The sequence below is a fragment of the Capricornis sumatraensis genome, chromosome 3 (genome assembly GCF_032405125.1).
Source record: "Capricornis sumatraensis isolate serow.1 chromosome 3, serow.2, whole genome shotgun sequence".
Lineage (NCBI taxonomy): Eukaryota > Metazoa > Chordata > Mammalia > Artiodactyla > Bovidae > Capricornis > Capricornis sumatraensis.
In genome coordinates, this window is record NC_091071.1 from 170936026 (window position 1) to 170952865 (window position 16840).

Here is a 16840-nt window from a genome sequence, read left to right on the forward strand (position 1 = left end):
GAGGGCCTAGGGTCTGGGGTTGCCCTGAGAGCCCCAAAGCTCTCTGGTCCAGTACCAGCTACGCCCCCTGCCCCGACTCCTCACTACCCCTGTATCCTTCAGAAGCAAAGGAAGGCTCCCCATGGCTGGCAGGGCACAAGAAGGGGCAATAGGAAGGAAGCTGTCTCCAAACTGCCTGCACTGGAGGGGTGTGTGCAGGGCCTGGGAGCCGCCGGTGGCAGCAGTGGGGAGGACAGCACCAGACCCCACCCCCTGGTCGTGGCCCCATTCCCCCCATAGATACTTCCTCTTATTTACTTCCTCCCACAAGGCAGCTGGAGAGAAGCCCAGAGCGCCCCCACCTCCCGCCACCCCCGCTACCACACTCCCTGCCTGATCCCTGGCCTGTAGGGTCCCCATCCCAGGCCTCCCTCCAGCAGCTGCAGCCCAAGCCCACCTGCTGATCTCTGGCCCTAACGGACATCAACAGCCCCGCCCCCAGCTGGCAGCATCTGCAGGGCCTCCCAGGGGTGCCCCCTCTCATGGGGCAAACATCCCCAGACACCTCTCCCGGCATGCCTCTGGGCAGTGGGTCCACAGTTCCCAGGCCTCCTTGATAGGCGAGCTGGCCTTGGGCCTGAGGCCAGGACTGGCATGCAGTGACAATGAGAATCGTGCCTTTTAACTGAGCATTCATTGCAGGAAGTCATTCTTTCCTTCAGCTTTTATTGGTGTGCATTCTGCCAGGCTCGGGTGTCCTACTCCAAGGGAAGTGCTGTCATCCCATTCCAGAGAGAAGGAAACCAGACTCAGACAGAAAGTGACTTGCCCAAGGCCACACGGCCAGAAAGGTGGACAGCTCGGGACAAAATCGAAGCCTACAGGCCGAAGCATTTCATCATCACTCTCCTTGCGAGGCTGCCAGCCTGCATCCCCTCTGGACATTACTCACAGCTATGGGCCCCTGGCTGTGTCCCCAGGCCAGTAGCCAGACACTAGGAGGCGCACGTGTTAAGGAAGCCTTCAGCCTTGTCCTCAGCAGCTCCCCGAAACACACAATAACGACACGGAAGCGTGGTGTGCAACAGTGCAGGCAAAGAGCTGGAGGTGCCCACAGGTTCTCACTACCTGTCCGGGGTAAGATCTGGGAAGATGCAACAGTCTAGCTGGACCCTGAAGATGAACAGGAGCTGGCCAAGCAGAGAGGAGGAAAAAAGACACTCCGTGTAGAGAAAGGCCAGCACGGAAAAGAGGCCCGAGGCGAGGGCAGGGTGGGAAGTTAAGAACCGTCTACTCATTTGTTCCCGGGCAACCCTCTCTCCCTATCTAAGCCTCAGTTTCTTCTGTAAAATATTCGCACCCTCAAAAGGCTGTTTTGAGAAGCAAAAATGGGCCACAAAGATAAAGGGATGTGGTAAACAGAACTCCCTGAACGGCAAGGGCTTTCTTACTGCGGCAGGGGCTCCTCTGGGCAGGCTGAAGGGACAGAGTCCACGGGTCTCAGGTGTTGAGAGGGTGGAGGGTGAGGGAGCCTTCCCCAGCCAGTCCCAGGGAAACTCCCCCCCAACACCTGAGACTCCCAAGGCTCCCCGAAGTCCACAATCACATCCTGCCTGAGCTCCAGCCAGGGGAGCATGAGGGATCCGGGAGGGATCAGGGTTTCATAAACAGGAAGAGAGGAGGGGAGGGGGGGAGACGCTCAGCTCTCAAAATAGACCTGCAGGCGCTTCCAAGGGGTCCAGCTCCGGAGATAGCCAGGGAGGGGGCCTGGGGTGCCCAGTCCACCTCCAGGAAGGGAGGGAGGGTGAATGGAGCCCCAGCATGCCTGAAGGACCAGGTGCACACGGGGAGCTCTCATCCTAGACTGCAGTCCTCTCTACAGCTGCTGAAACCCCAATCCCTTCTTCTGCCTGAAAGGGATCAAATAAACAAGCATTAAACACCAATATGATGTCTCAAACACTGCTGGATGCTCCAGTTTATGCACATCACGTTCCCTCCTTCTGGGTGGCCCTGACGGGTGGACTCTATTCTCCTTTTACAGAAGAGGCATCTGAGCCCCCAGGGGTAAAACAACTCGCCCAAGGTCAGCTGGCAAATAAGAAAGAGGAGCAGAATTTTGAACTCAGAGAGCCTGCCTCTCCTTCAAGTCAGGCCTCTCCTTCCCCTGGAAGGCCCACTTCTCTCTCCAGCTGCCCAAATCCCGGCTTTCGAGGCCCAGGCAAACGCCAGCTCTGCGGGGAAGGTGACCTGGTGCCCTATAGCCCACGTTTCCTCTTCTGCCACACACAGCGGTGCCCGTCCGTCTGGTCCACCCTCAACCTTGAGGGTTCCCTGAGACGTGCTCATCTCATCATGCCCCAGAGAGGCAGGTAGGAAGGTGGTATATTTCACTGCCCACTGTCAGGCCTGGCACTGAATGGAGGTTCTATGTGCCCACAGCCTGTTCCTCCCCATCACTGCACCCACCACACAGCTTTCTTGTCACCACCCTTCCCCAATGCTGAGAACTCCCTGAGGGTAGGGTGTTGACTTCATTTTGGGATTCCCAGTGCCATGAACATGTGATGATGCAAAAGATAAACCAGCTCCTTCCACTGCACAAAGCGATGAGGTTCTGACCACAGGCTGAGCGCCCCCTGGTGTGTTGAGCCCAAAAGTGGGCACTGGGGATGCTACGAGATTCTGCAGCAACAGAGAAGGTGAATGAGCAGGTACCGAGTAATGACGGAAACTGCGCTCACGGGGACGCAGTGCTCCTCCTCTTCAGCACTCAGTGTGTCTCCTGGGCTGGGGAATGTGGGTTCTGTGGTCAAGCAAGACCTGACTTCATTGCCCATTAGCGATCTGACCTAGGGCCTCAACTTTCTCATCTGTAAAATGGGGAGAGTAACAGTTTCTACCTCTGGGGATGTTCTGAGAACTAAATGCAAAACTCCTGGTATGGCACTTTCTCTCCCTTAACGTAGCATTCAAGGCTTTCCCTGCCCCATCCATGTCCAGCCTCGTCTCCCTTCCCACCCCAGGATCTGCTCCAGAAGCAGGAAGGAATCACAGACTTGGGATCAAAAGTAGTTTGTCCACCTGGGTAAGTGCTTGTCCTCTCTTAACCAGCCCCTCTAGCTCTGAGGTGAGAAGCTGTACTCACCACCAGTTCCCTCAAAGCTTCAGGCACATTTGCAACCCCTAGAACTACAGCCCCAAGATCTGAACATCTGGATCTTCACTGGAGACCTACAGTCCCTTCATTACTAGGCAACCAGGAGCAGCTACTTGGTGGGAAGAGATTCTCCCACAGGAGGCTGAGACATGGGGCTGAGACAAGTCAAGGGGCCCAGTCCACATGACTCGGCCTGGCCTTTGGTGACCCAAGGTTGCCATAGTAACAAAAAGAGGAGGGGTGGGAGCCTACTTCTGTTGGCCTGCCCTACCCCAGGAAACTCGGCTCCCTTATCTTAGGAGGCTGAGTCAAGACAAACATCAGGACCAGCCCTCAGTCTATCTCAAAGGTCGGGCTTATGGTCTGGTACCTGAGCAGACCCAGGCCAGAAGGGCATGGCCACTAACAGGCAGTGGAGCTGAGCAACATGGCCAGGCACTCAGGCTGCCAGGGCTAAAGCTACTGTGTGCCAGGCAGCTGCTCTTCTATCTGTCCTTCACGTCACTCCTGAGAGGTAGGAGGCAGGTACCATTATTCCCATTTTACTGCTGAGGAAACTAGACTCAGAAGGGAGAAGCTTCAGGTCAAATAGCGATGGTGGAGGCAGGACCAGAACTCAGGTCGGCTCTACCGCCAGAACTCAGGCCCTGTCCTGCCTGGCGGCTTCCACAGCCCCTCCCCAGCCAGCAGCTCTACGACCTCACAGCGCCTTGAGAACTGGGTGAGGCCATTCCCAGCACGGCGATGAGAAAGCCCAGGCCAGACTGTCCCCCAGCCTCGCAGTGCTGTCAACACACAAAACCAGCAACAGGCCCTGGGGGCTGAAGGGACGGACCCAAGAGGAGCAGAGAGCGCAGAGCTGAGGGAGCCGGCCTGGGAGGGGGCCTGAGAAACGGCCTGTGTGCCCCACGCCAGGCACTGGGCCCTGGTGTGATTGGAGGCCACCAGGCTCCCTCCAGCACCAGGTGCCATGCCCTCGTCAGGCCCAGTGGACTTAAGCCTCTCCCATCACCCCTTCACCCTCTTAATACAGTCAGCCAAGCCACCACGAGTAAACAAGCAGAGGAAGCGTCCTGGTCTGGGGGACAGGTAAACCTGAGTTCTAGCCTGGCTTCTGACCCTGTCTGGGCCATAGTCCACTCCCCTGAGGAACCGGAAGGCTGAAGCGAGTAATCCTGACATACGGGGCTGCCTCGAGCATTAGGTGGGCCCAGAGAAGGACTTGGGCTTCCCTGGTGGCTCAGTTGGTAAAGAATCCACCTTTAACACGCAGTTCAATCCCTGGGTTGGGAAGATCCCTTGGAGAAGGGAACGGCTACCCACTCTAGTATTCTGGCCTGGAGAATCCCATGGACTGTAGAGTCCACGGGGTTGCAAAGAGTGGGATATGACTGAGTGACTTTCACTTTCAGAGAAGGAAGGCTGAGCTGGGCCAGGGGGCCTCACACCTGGGCGGGACAAGGTCAGTGCCTCCTTCCTTGTCCACTCCAGGCAAACAGTCACTCCACCCCTGACGATCCCTAGCTCCGGTGCTAGGGCCTGGCCCTTACCTTGGATGGCTGAAGCCCAGCTTCCTCCCCTGAGGCTTGTCCATTCTGGAAAAGAGAGGAGAGAGTGGGGAACACTGTCAGAACTTACCAGAGTGGCACAAAGCAAAGACAGACCCTATGAGGCGCCCCGGCCCTTGGATGCTCCCAGTGGCTAGAGGGGCCCTGGAGGTGGGGGCGGGAGTTCTGGGAGGGGACAGGCCTCAAGCCTCCTGCAATCGCCCCAACTCAGGCAGCCCGCTTTGGGCACCCCTCCCATGTTCTCTGCCTAGAAAACATCTCATCTTTGAAGGTCCGGCTCAAATGCCACCTCCTCCCAGTGAGAAGGAAAGGACTATGGGTGTGTGCCAACTAACCAACTCAAGACGCCTCAGTTTCCCAATCTGTAACATGGGTATTTACATCCACCTCCCAGAGTTGATGCAAGGGTTGAAGGACATAAAGTCTGGGAGGGTGTCCAGCCCAGAAATGCTCTGGCCCTGCCTGCTCTGGGACCCCTCTCCATCCTTGCAGAATCACTGCTACTCCCTATGAACCTTCATTTTACCACTTATCACAATGCAGGGACTACTGACTCATGGGCCGTGCGTGCTAAGTCACTTCAATTGTGTCCAACTCTTCGCAACCCCATGAACTGTAGCCTGCCAGGCTCCTCTGTCCGTGGGATTCTCCAGACAAGAGTATTGGAGTGGGTTGCCTTTCCCTTCTCCAGGGAATCTTCCCCACCCAGGGACTGAACTCACGTCTCTTAGGTCTCTTGCATTGGCAGGCAGGTTCTTTACCACTAGTGCTACCTGGGAGCCCCTCCTAATAAACGGGGAGTCCTGGGAGGCAGAGATGAGGCTTTTGGTGCTAACAGCTGCTCTCTTCTGAGCCCCCGCTGCACGCCGGCACTGGCTTTGGTACCTCACATCTGTGGCACCATTAAACCCTCCTGACCTGGGAGGTAGGCCCGGGTCCCATTTGGCAGAGAAAGAAACTGAGGCGCAGAGAAGCCTAGTGACGGCACCTAAGCCACAATGCTGCTCAACGGGGATTCAAAATCCGGTCTCTGACACCAGGAGGTGCTCAAGAGACTGAGGAAGAGGAGCCCAGCGCCCAGCCAGGGCAACAGAGATGCAGGCATGGCAGCTCACCCCTGCACAGTCCTCCAGACCCCAGACTTCACCCTCCGCTGGGTGCTGTCCACCCTGGGTATACCACCCCTTTCCTGTGTGATAAGAAGTGAGTAACCTACCCCATCCGGGCCTTGGGAAGCTAAAAGGAGTGGTCCCCAGCCCTCATGCGCAGCAAGAGTGTGGAGAGACCAGGAAGACCCAGGACTTTGGACCAGGGGCCAAGTCCACAGGGCAGCTGCAGTCTTGTTGGCAGCAGCGGGCACAGCTGTGCTTTCCCCATTATATAATCTCCCTGCTCCTGGAGCAGCACTCCCTCCCCGCCAGTCCCTGGACATCCTGCCCCTTGAACCCCCTTAATGCCCCTAATCCTCCCCAGGGGCCAGCGTTCTGAGGCTCCACCATACGTGTTCTCTCTCAGGAGCTTGGGGAACAGGACCGGGTGGAACCAGGCCTGAGGGGAGGAGGAGGCGTGAGGCCTTCGTAGACAGAGTTCCACTTCACCCAGCATTGCAGACTCCTGACATAACCTTGGATGATAACAAGGGCCTACACACCAGCCTCCCCCATTCTAAGCCCTCACCCTTCCTAAAACTCAACTGCAACCATTACATTTGAGTGACTCCCCTGGTCACTCACTCACTCCTTACTGAGAACTTTCTAGGTACCAGGCCTCAAACTCTTCCACGGCTTCCCACTGCCTGTGGGATAAAGTCCTAGCTCCTTGGTATGGCATTCAAAGCCGTCATCTCCAGCTCCCACAGGTGATTAATGTGGGTTCTGGAATCTGACCTTGTGGGTTCAAATTCTGGTTTCTATCACCTGCATAACCCTGAGGTTACTGCATTTCTCAAAGCTTCAGTTTCCTCATCTGTGAAATGGGGATAAAGGTAATGTACCTCACTGGGTAGCTTTAAGAAGCAAGCAAAATAGTGTCTATAAAATAGATACATCCAGGGACGTCCCTGGTGGTCCAGTGGGCCAAGACTCTACACTCCCAAAGCAGGGGGGCCCAGGTTCGATCCCTGGTCAGATCCCACATGCCACAGCTAAAGATCCCAAGTGCTACAACTAAGATCTGGGACAGCTAAATAAATATTAAAAAAAAAAAAAAAGTACAGCTGGCATATAACTGGTCCACAGACAATCACCATTATTACTATCCCGATTTTGGAGCTAAACTGAACAAGCTGAGACCCTAAACAGGCCAGCTTGTCCCCAAGCATTCGCACGGTGGCTCCTTCTACCAAGAAAGTCTTTCCTGCCCAGTCACTCCAGCACACTCCTGGTCTTCTTTGAGGACCTGGTTAAATGTCTTCTCCTCTGTCCATACAGCCTTAAGTCCTTTCCTCCCTCCTCTGGGCCTCACAGCACCGAGCAAACCTCAGATTAACTCAGGGAGGAGCCACGGCTTGTCCGGTATTGTCTCCTTGGCACCCAGCTCAGGGTCTGGCACATAGCCTGTCAAATGAAACCTCAAACCAGCAAAGCAAGCAAGGAGGCCAGAGTAGGTTCTATTCCTCCCATTTTTCAGATGAGGCTCAGAAGAGCTGAGTGACTTAACTGTGGCCTCTCTGTTAGCAGGTGACAGACATGGGGCTATGACCCAGAGTCACGTGAATCCCCAGTGAGAGAGAGGAGGAGGTGGTGGGTGAATCCAGAGGTGGGCGCTTACAGGGCAGTATCTTGGAGGATTCAGGGAGCCTGTCTGGCTGCCTCCAGTCCCGGGGTCTGGCTTGGGTACCATCCTCATGGAACGCCCAGGCCTGTAAGAGCTGATGCACAAGGTCTCTAGGGGGAAATGGGCAGCCCTGGAGAGAGCACTAGGAGTGCAGAGAGGACCACAGGTGACCTTCCCCTTGAAAGCCAGGGTCCTGGGAAGACAGGGCGCATCTGCCCTTCCGGACTGACTGTTGTACAGAGGGTGGAAAGAGCACAGGTCTGCAGCCACAGAGACAGAGCCCCTGCTGCCAGCTCTGCCAGCCACTCGCTCTGAATGTGTCTGTCACATTACTTCTTGAGCCTCGGTCTCCTCACCTGTACTAGGCGGGCAGGTCTGTCTTGTTCACAGTGGCACCCTGCTGGTTGGAGAAGTACTTGCCGCATTGTAAGTGCTCAATAAACACTTGCTGAATGAATGAATGAGGACAATGATACTGACCTTGCAGAATACTGAATGAAAGACCTTGTCTACGAGTCTACAGGAAAGGCCTTCTGGCCCCTTAGAGGGTGGAGACTCTCTCCTCCTGCTTCCTCAGAGAGCAATACTCATGGGCACAGCGACCGAGGGCCCCCAGGCCATTGTGCCCCCTCCCCAGAGGTCAGAGATGGGTTCCAATAAGCATCCTTCCTTCCCACCCAAGCCACTCTGTCTTGGGAAAAAAAGCGTCCGGGGCAGTGTCTGGAGAAGCTGGGCAGCAGATGGACAAAGACAGCACGTGCCCCATAGGCAGGAAGCAGCCCCAGGAGTTGGGTTCAGAGCCCAGCACTGGCAACTCTGCCCGCTGCTGGAAGCTGGGGGCCAGGTGCCAGGGCTGGCTGGCACTACTAGCCCTCAGCCAAGGCTGGACAGGAGAGTGTGCCAACATCCGGAGCCTCTCCTGGAGTACCTTCCACCTGGCCGGCTTGATCCCAGCTCTTGCCTGTCTTTAAGTCTCCCCCCTACTGGGTAGAAGACAGCAAGAGATCTGGATTCTAATTCTGACTCTGACATTAATTCGCAGGCCAGGTCCCTCTGAGTTCAGTTGTTCCATATGATGACAGAGGTAATACTCCCTACCCTGAGAAGCTGTTTGCAGAATTATTTGACTTTAATAAGGCCACCCTGGTGGAGTGCGGTGGACAGCACAGAGCAAAGCTCTGCACAGCAAAGCTGGGCCTGCGGCCACAGTTACTGAGCCCAGCAGGGCCAGGGGAAGGCCCCGGCAGGATCCTCACCCACACTTCCAGTGGGGTGGCTCCACCTGGGCCACACCCCAGACAAGGCCCTGCCTCTGAGCAGCCCATTCTCGGCAGCGTCACAGGGAGGGCAGATCCCAGGCCTCTGCCAAATGCCCTGCCAGCCCCTCAGCCTGCCTCCCTCCCGGCCAGGAGCCTGTACCTGCAGGTCAGGGTGCTGTATCACTTACGTGTCACCTGGGCTGAGAACAGCAAGGCCCTGTTCTCCAGTAAGAACCTGCACCCAACCCGCGCCCTGGCTGCCCCATGGCTCCTGTTACCCAAACAATAACACCGAGTCGCCTGGCACTTCCATGGAGTGGGGAGGAGGAAAACGGGCAGCACTCCTTAGGCCTCCGTACCCTCTCAGGCCCAGAAAGCAGAGGCCAGAACCCAGCCCTGGCCAGTGGAGAAACAGAGGTCCAGAGAGGCTATGGACTGACTGAGGGTCACACAGCAAATTCGAGGTGAAGCTCCTGGAGAAATCACAGCCCCCCTAAACCAAGGAAATAAGCCTGCCTTTTTTTCCTCTCAAAGTTCAGGTGCAGTAGGACTAAAACTGAATTGAGTTTCCTGTTTAAACCTGGTCCCTGCCTCAGGATTTCCCAAAGAGAAGCAGGAAGCAGTGCCCTGGACTGGGAATTGAATTTCTGGGTGTCTGCCTTCCCAACTAGTATAACCCACAGTAAGTCCCTCCCTGGCCTCTCCCAGTCCACCTTCCTCTAGGGAGGCCTAGGTCTCAAGGGTGTGCCAGGACAAAGGAATTTACCTCTGAGCACCGCCCCCAACCCCTTGTGCCCCAGTCCTAGAGGGTGGGCAGCCCGTGGCTAGGGGCTGCAGAGGGCCGTGTTCCTCAGTTCGGAGGGTGAGTCAGCGGGAGAACTTCTGAGCTGTGCAGGGCCCGTAAAAACCCCATGGCAGGGATCCCAGAGCAATTTACTCCAAATTGCGCCTTCAGGTTGGTTACCTAATCTTGCCGCGCCCACCCTCCAATAGCCAGTGTCAGCGGTGACCATCCCTTTAAAGGGGCAGCACACTCCGGGTGCTGGGGACCCAGGATCCTCACTCAGCTCCCAACCAGCAGCCCTGAGGGGCAAGGCACTTGGTGGTTGCCCCAGGTAAGAGAGGGCAGAGGAGGGGATCTAAGTGGGGAGGGGTCCAAGCCCCAGCCAGAAGAAAATCACTTTGGGTCTCAGGCTGTCTGAGGTTTCCATCATCTCCCTCATATCCCCACATCCCCCTGGAAAGGCAGTATCACCTACTGTCCTTCCCATAATGAGGCTGAGAGGAAAGTTTTCTCCATCTGCCAGTTCAAGGGCTTGACCTTGACCCTGGGGGGCACAGGAAGAGCAGGCCTTCTGCAAGGTTAGGGCCTAAACCACAGTATCCTCAGGAGGCAAAAGCTGCTTTTGGGAGAAGCTAGGCAGGCAAAGGCCAAATTCCCTAGAGGCCCAACCCTTCCTATGGGAGGGGGCAGGAACCAAGGACCTCCTCATCTCCAGGAATAATTTTCTCAAAGGTCTAAGGACTTTTCCCCATTCTTTTCTCTCCAGCCTGGGAGAGGTGACACAGGCGTCCTCTGACCCTAGCCTGGAGCAAAGAAAACCAAGGGTTTCAGCCCCAGACGGGCAGAGTCACCCCAAATTCCACAACTGCGACGATCAAGAAGGGAATCCTTCTAAGGTCAGCAGCGGAGACGCCGGGAGCTCTTGGGGTAGGGCCGCTGTGAGACATCAAGAAGTTGGCAGGGGGCGCGGGGGAGGGGGGCTCCCATGACCCTCGTCTCGTGGAATCCAAGACATCTGGCATCCCAGCCCAGGTCCGTCTGCCCTAATGAAGGAACCTCCGACGGCTCCGGGTACAGGTCCCAGGTGTGTGTGGGGTGAGGCGGGGGTCAGATCTAAGCGCAGCACAGGATTCGCTCTCCGGGGTAAGGGGCTTCCTCGGGGCTTGGCAGAAAGGTCCCTGGCGCACACACACACGGGGCATTAGGGGGTGGAGCCGGAGACGAGGCTGGAGACCGGAGGGCACTCGCGTCCTCGCGGGCGCCCGCCAGGCTACAGCGGCGCCGCGAGCCGCCCCGCCCCTGCGGGGACTCGGGCTTGCCGGCCGCCGGCGCCCGTCCCCCGCCCAGCTCACTCACCTCCGGGTCCAGCGGCACCAGCTCCATGAGCGGCCAGGGCTCCTTGAGCTGGGCGAGCGGCATCGCGCCGCCGCCGGGCCGCCCGTGCTCCACCGGCGGCCAGAGCCGCGCCGCCTCCTGGGTTCTGAGGTCCCACGCTCAGCGCCCCCAGCGTCCCCTTCCTCCCCGCCGAGACCCTCTTGCTCTGGCTGGGCCGTCCGCCGCCGCCGCCGCGGCACTAGCACTTCGGCTCCCTCCGTCACCCGGCGCCGCCGCGCCCATTGGCTACCTGCGCGAGGGGGCGGGGACAGCGAAGCCCCGCCCCGGCCCCCGCGGCGCGGCATTCCCAGGGAGGACCCCCGCCTCCGCCACGCCGGGAGTGAGGGCCCCGCCTCCACCGTGAGCCCCGGGCCCACGCTCCCCTCCACCCAGGAAAGGCTCTCCTGGCTCCTCCCTCCCAAGCCCGGTCCCCGGGGCCCAAACCTCCCCACACTCAGCTCATTTGGAATAGCTCCCCAGATGCCCCCTCTCTCTCCAGCGGGCCTGTACCCCCTTATTCCCTTTACCTCCCCTATCTCCCTTCAAACCACCCCCCCCCCCCCCACTCCCAGTCACACCGAATGTCCTAGGCCTGACCCAGGGAGAAGCTGGAAAAGGAAAGGAGCCTGAGCCCTACTCCCCTCGTTGCGAGGCCCTAGGACACTCCCCGCATCCCACCCTCCCACACCCCCAAAGCGACAGTGGGATCCCCTGCGCCCCAGCTCCGGGCAGGGTACGGATCTTCTTTCGCCACCATCAGGGCCCACAGTGCCTCCAGACTGATATCTTAATACGTGTGCTTTGCTCTTTTCAAGCCATGTCTCTCCAGAATCTCTCCAGCTGCAAACCTGGCTCCGGGCTGATTTGGGTTTGTGCCTCCTCTGGGGAGGCTCCCAGGATCCACCGACACTTGGGCTGCACTTGTAGTAAGAGGCCAGGGAGAGGGATTCCCCCTGGAGAGACTCAGCCTCCATCTAAAGCGGTGTTAGGAGTCCAGGTGTGGTGAGATTCACCCCTGGAAGAGTGTAGAGATGGGCTTGGCGGTTTCATGGAGGGGGAAGAATGGCCATTTGCAAAGCTGTTCTAAGGCAGGATTGTTTATCAGAGGTCTTCTTCTGATCAGGCTTCACCAACTTATGACCTCCCGGTTTACACATCATAAAACAGCTTCAGAAAGTCACCCTCGGGTGACTTACCCGAGGTCACACAGCAGGTTGGGAACGGATTATAGGACCTTAAAAACAGTCAATGAAGGTTTCTCCTGAATCCACATGCTCCCATTATTTCATGACCTTGCTACATCCTTAACGTTAGAAAACTCCTTTCATGTCCCTAAACCTGTTTCCTTATCTGTAAAAAGGGAATCATGATTCCAATCTTTCTGGTATATCCTGAGGACTAGATTTAATTCAATAAATATTTATGGGTATATATTACTTGCCAGGCCCTCTTCTTGAGCATGTACTGTAAACCAGCCCCACTCCTAGCAATGAACAAAAGAAAATCCGTGTTCTCATGGAGGTTACATTTGGTCTGGTGTGCTTAGATGAATAATCACAGCTAACATTAACACAGCACTTACCGTGGACCAGGTACTGTTCTAAACACTTCACCTGTAAATGCATTTGATCCTCACGACATCTTGATAAAGTAAGTGCTGTTATTACTCCAATATACAGATGAAGAAATTGAGAACAGAGAAGTTAAGCATTTCATTTGTTGAGTCCCTCCAATGTTACACAGCTAGAAAATGGCAGAGCTGACAGACAACCCTGGTAGTCTGGGCCCAGAGTTCATTCTGTTGTTCACTCACTTGGTTACTTCCCTGATGAGGGCCAAACTGGAGGTAACCTGGGCCAATGTTGGCACCTGTTATTATCATCAGCGTTAGTTATCAGTTGACCGGAGCCAGTTTCTGACACCCCAGCCCCTGCTGCTCAGGGATAGCGTTGTAATATTTGGACCTACTTAGACTAAAAAATGGTTATTGTTTCTCTGAATTCAGATTTGATTGGGTATCCCATTGATTTGCTAAATCTAGTCATCCTACTCAGGACTCAGAACAGATTGCACACAGGTGCCGAATATCTGGCTGCAAACCAGTTTAAATAAGTTAAAGTTGGGAAGAAACACTGAGACCCAGAGAATAAGGGCAAAGGACTGGGTGAGGAAAATGAGGTGATGAGTGGGAAGTGTGTAGGTGAAGGCAAAACTGGAATGATTTTCCCTTCAGTCTGCCCCCTTCCTGGAGCGGCTGTTCTTGTCCTTTCCCTTCTTACACAAAAGGATTCCCTATCAAGTGCATCATCTCAATTTAAGGATCCAGTAGTGATTGTGCTTTCCTGTGAATATTTCATTTCCTGTGTCCTCTGAAAAGTATTGGAAAGGCAGCAGGTCATGATGGAAAAGGGAGCAGAGGGCGGGGGAGAGGGCAGAGGACACCTGGGCCCTGCCTGGGAGCTTGGGCAGGTCGGCTTGCCATCATTGTAGTAGGGATGTTGCGGTCACTCAGCAGAGAGCTGTGGACATCAAGACACCAATCTATAGCCTACAATGTGCTGATCCCGCTGCAGCCTCAGCTCACTGCAGCCTCAGCTCACAGTTTTCTCCGTTTCTCTCCAGCTCCAGCAGTTCCCCTGATTGGAACTTTCCTGACTTTCCTGCAGTTCCCCTGCCACAGCGCCTTGTTCTTTGTTCTTAAAACTGTCTTCCATCTTCCTCAAGCCAGTTTATCTCCACAATCACTTCCTCCAGGACATCTTTCTCTACCTCCCTGTTATGGACAATGGACACTGCTCCTGAGTGCTCCTCAAGGTGTGAAAGTGAAAGTGTTAGTCACTCAGTCGTGTCCAGCTCTGAGACCCCGTGAACTGTAGCCTACCAGGCTCCACTGTCCATGATGTTCTCCAGGACAGAATACTGGAGTGGTTTGCCATTTCCTTCTCCAGGGAAACTTCCCAACCCAGGGATCGAACCCGGGTCTCCAGCATTGCAAGCAGATTCTCTACTGTCAGAGCCACCAGGGACGTATACCTCAAGGTATACTTTTGCATTTGTTTTTGTGATTGCTTGATTAACATCTGGCTCTCCAATTAGACAGTAAGCTGTGAGAGGGCAGCAATCAGCTCTTCTTGGCTCTTTCTTGTTTTCCTGGCACCTGACACTCTGCCTGGCACATAGGAGATGCTCAGCGAGGCTAAATGATATGTGCAGCAGCATCTGGCTGCAACACAGTAAACCTGGGACTCGGATCCAGGCAGCCAATCTATCTCAGGGTCTGAAATGCTACACTCTGAGGTGTGGATAAAAGCTAGCTATGATTACTATTCATAATAGGATGAAAACAGGCTGTTCTGGGCAGTCACTTGAGGTGTTTGTTAAATGAATGACTCATAAGTGTGTGCTGGACACAGGTGAGATTCTTAGTCTGTCCCCTGTGGAAGAGGTTATTCTGGCCTGGAGCAGCGGTCTGAGCTGATAGGGGCTGAGTACCTAGTTTTAGGTCCTTCTCCTGTAGCCTGGCCATGAGCTTGCTATAGTGTTCAAGAGTGCAGGTTCTGGATGCTCCCTGCCCCAGGAAGGGAGTCTGTCACTCCTTTTTTTTGGCCTTTCAGTAGAGGAAGGTTGGCACATGTGTCTCCCAGTAGCAGGTGGAACAGCATGTGGGGAACGATCATAATGGTAGTTACCTTTAACCAGAACTTGGCTCAGCATTTAAATACTCATCAGCAGCAGCTATGACAGCTTATTTTTTCAATCTGGATAATTAAACGTTTAAAAATATTTTATTTATTTATTTGACTGCACCAGGTCTTGGCTGTGGCACATGGGGTTTTCAGTCCTCATCGTGGCGTGTGGCATCCAGTTCCCTGACCAGGGATCCAACCCCTGTCCCCTGCATCAGCAGGTGGATTCTTAACCAGTGGACCACCAGAGAAGTCCCAGTGGTATTATCTCATCTTTCTTTCATGGCACGCCTCTCTACCAGCAATCATATTGTATATTTACCGGTTTATTGTTTGTTTCTCCCACTAGGAAAAAAGCTCCATGAGGTAGGACTTGTCTGTTTTGTTTACTGATACTCGCTGGATATGGCAGTCATGGCAAGCCCTCAAAATAGGCTTGTGAATAGAGCCACACCAACCTGGACTCTAACCCCTGCTTGCCCGCTTCCTAGTTGCCTGACTGAGAATTTCAGTTAACACATCTGAGTTTGTTTCCACATCTGTAAAATAGGAGTGGTTATGAGTTATTAGGTGAAGTCAGAGAACAAAATACCTGTGCGGTGTCTGGTGCACGATTGGTGCTCACTGGGAAGGGTATGTGAGAATCCTAGACCCTCTCCCTTCTCTCCAAATTATTGCCCCTGAAAAGTAGGAAGAGGGCAGTAGACTGGGGCTTGGGGGGCTCACTGGGTGAGTTCTCCATTGGTGAGAGATGAAGACGTAAGAAGAGGCTTCAGCTTGAAGGAATTCCCATGACTGTGATCAAGAGGCTGGTAAAGAATGAGGCCAAAAGCCAGGACTAAGGCTGTTGGTCAAGCTGTACAGGTTTCTGGCCAAATGAACCCATTCCTTTGATCAAGTTGTGCTAAAGAGCTTGTTCATAAGTTACACCAATCAGCCACCTCTGGCCCTTTCCCGGATGATCTAGAAGATGGAATTTCCTGGCCAGGAAGGCAAAACAGCTGTGGTTGTAGGGACTCTAACTGATGCTGTGCCTGCCCAGGAGGTACCAAACTGAGGGTGTGTAGGCTGCCCCAGGAGCAGCCAAACCCAGGGCATCATCTCCAAGGCCTGGAGCAAGATCCTCAACCTTCAACCAGCTGGCCCTGGACTCTCCCAAGGGCTGTGGTGCTGGCCTGCTCTCTGGTCCTGGTGAAGACTGAGAGGTGTACAGGCAAATCCTGCATTCCCAGGGCTCGAAGTTTAAGTGCGCCAGAAACCAGTGGGCCAGCTGCTGCTACAAAAACTAGCCCCAGATCCTGCCTTGTTAGTAAAAAGATTTTGGATGCTGGAGAAATAAATATGAGGCCAAGGGCAGTCAGAGAAGAAGAGGAGACATGTGAGCATCCAGATGAGACAGTCCCAGGGCTACTGGAGAATTAGCTAGTGGGGTCCTCCACTGACCTGGAGATGGGACCAGGGGCGGGAGGGCAGAGAGACGCAGAAGCTCGCTGCTGGTTACAGAGGATGGGAGCTGGCAGGAGAGGGAGATACAGTAGTAGCAAGAGATGAGGATGGAATTGGAGACAACGGGCAGAGAGTAAACAGGGGGTCGTCAACAGATACTAATGGGCAGCTATATGCCAGGCACTGTTCTGGGCACTGAGGACACCGTGGAGGAAAACACAGAGAGGGTCTCTGCCCAGTAGGGCTGGGTGAACTATGAATGGCCTATGGACCAAACCTGGCCTCTTCTATGTGCCTATGAGCTAAGAACGGTTTTTACATCTTTAAAAGACTGAAAAAAAAAATCAAAAGGATATTTTATAATGTGTGAAAATTATGTGAAATTCAGATTCCAGGATCCATAAATAAAGTTTTATTGGAGCACAGCCACGCTCCGTTTACGTACGGTCTAGGGCTGCTCCCACGCTACAACAGCAGCGTCAAGCAGTCGCAACAGAGACCATATGGCCAAGAAAGCCTAAAATGTTTACTAGCTGGCTCTTCAGGAAAAAAAATTTTTTTTTTTTTTTTTTGTCAACCCCTGCTCTAGGAACTTGCATTCTCTTTGGAGAAATGGTTAAACAAGCAGGTAAGCTAATTTCAGAGCCAGACGGCATCAGCATTTCCTCACACCCTGCTTCTGCCTCGGCCACCTTCCCCTGGAAGGGAAGTTGCTCCCTCCAGCTGGGATGTAATACAGCAAGAGAGGAACTGGGGTCATTGTGACCAGCCCCTTGCTTCCGGGCCAAGAGGATCAAGCCTTTTCCTGG

At 54.7% G+C, this 16840-nt stretch overlaps 1 protein-coding gene and 1 pseudogene across 1 annotated transcript in view; one reads left to right on the plus strand and one right to left on the minus strand.

Moving 5' to 3' along the window:
* The window catches only part of RPS6KA1 (ribosomal protein S6 kinase A1), a 37564-nt gene extending 26589 nt beyond the window's left edge, over window positions 1-10975 (minus strand). The window contains exons 1-2 of the mRNA XM_068969576.1: window positions 10882-10975; window positions 4690-4734 (exon numbers count right to left, since the gene is read on the minus strand). Of these exons, the coding sequence (XP_068825677.1) occupies window positions 4690-4734; window positions 10882-10944 (108 nt within the window). The 5' untranslated portion in view covers window positions 10945-10975. The remainder of the gene's footprint in view (window positions 1-4689; window positions 4735-10881) is intronic.
* A 3309-nt stretch (window positions 10976-14284) lies between these two features.
* LOC138076373 (large ribosomal subunit protein eL18 pseudogene) lies at window positions 14285-15874 on the plus strand (annotated as a pseudogene).
* The last annotated feature ends 966 nt before the right edge of the window (window positions 15875-16840 follow it).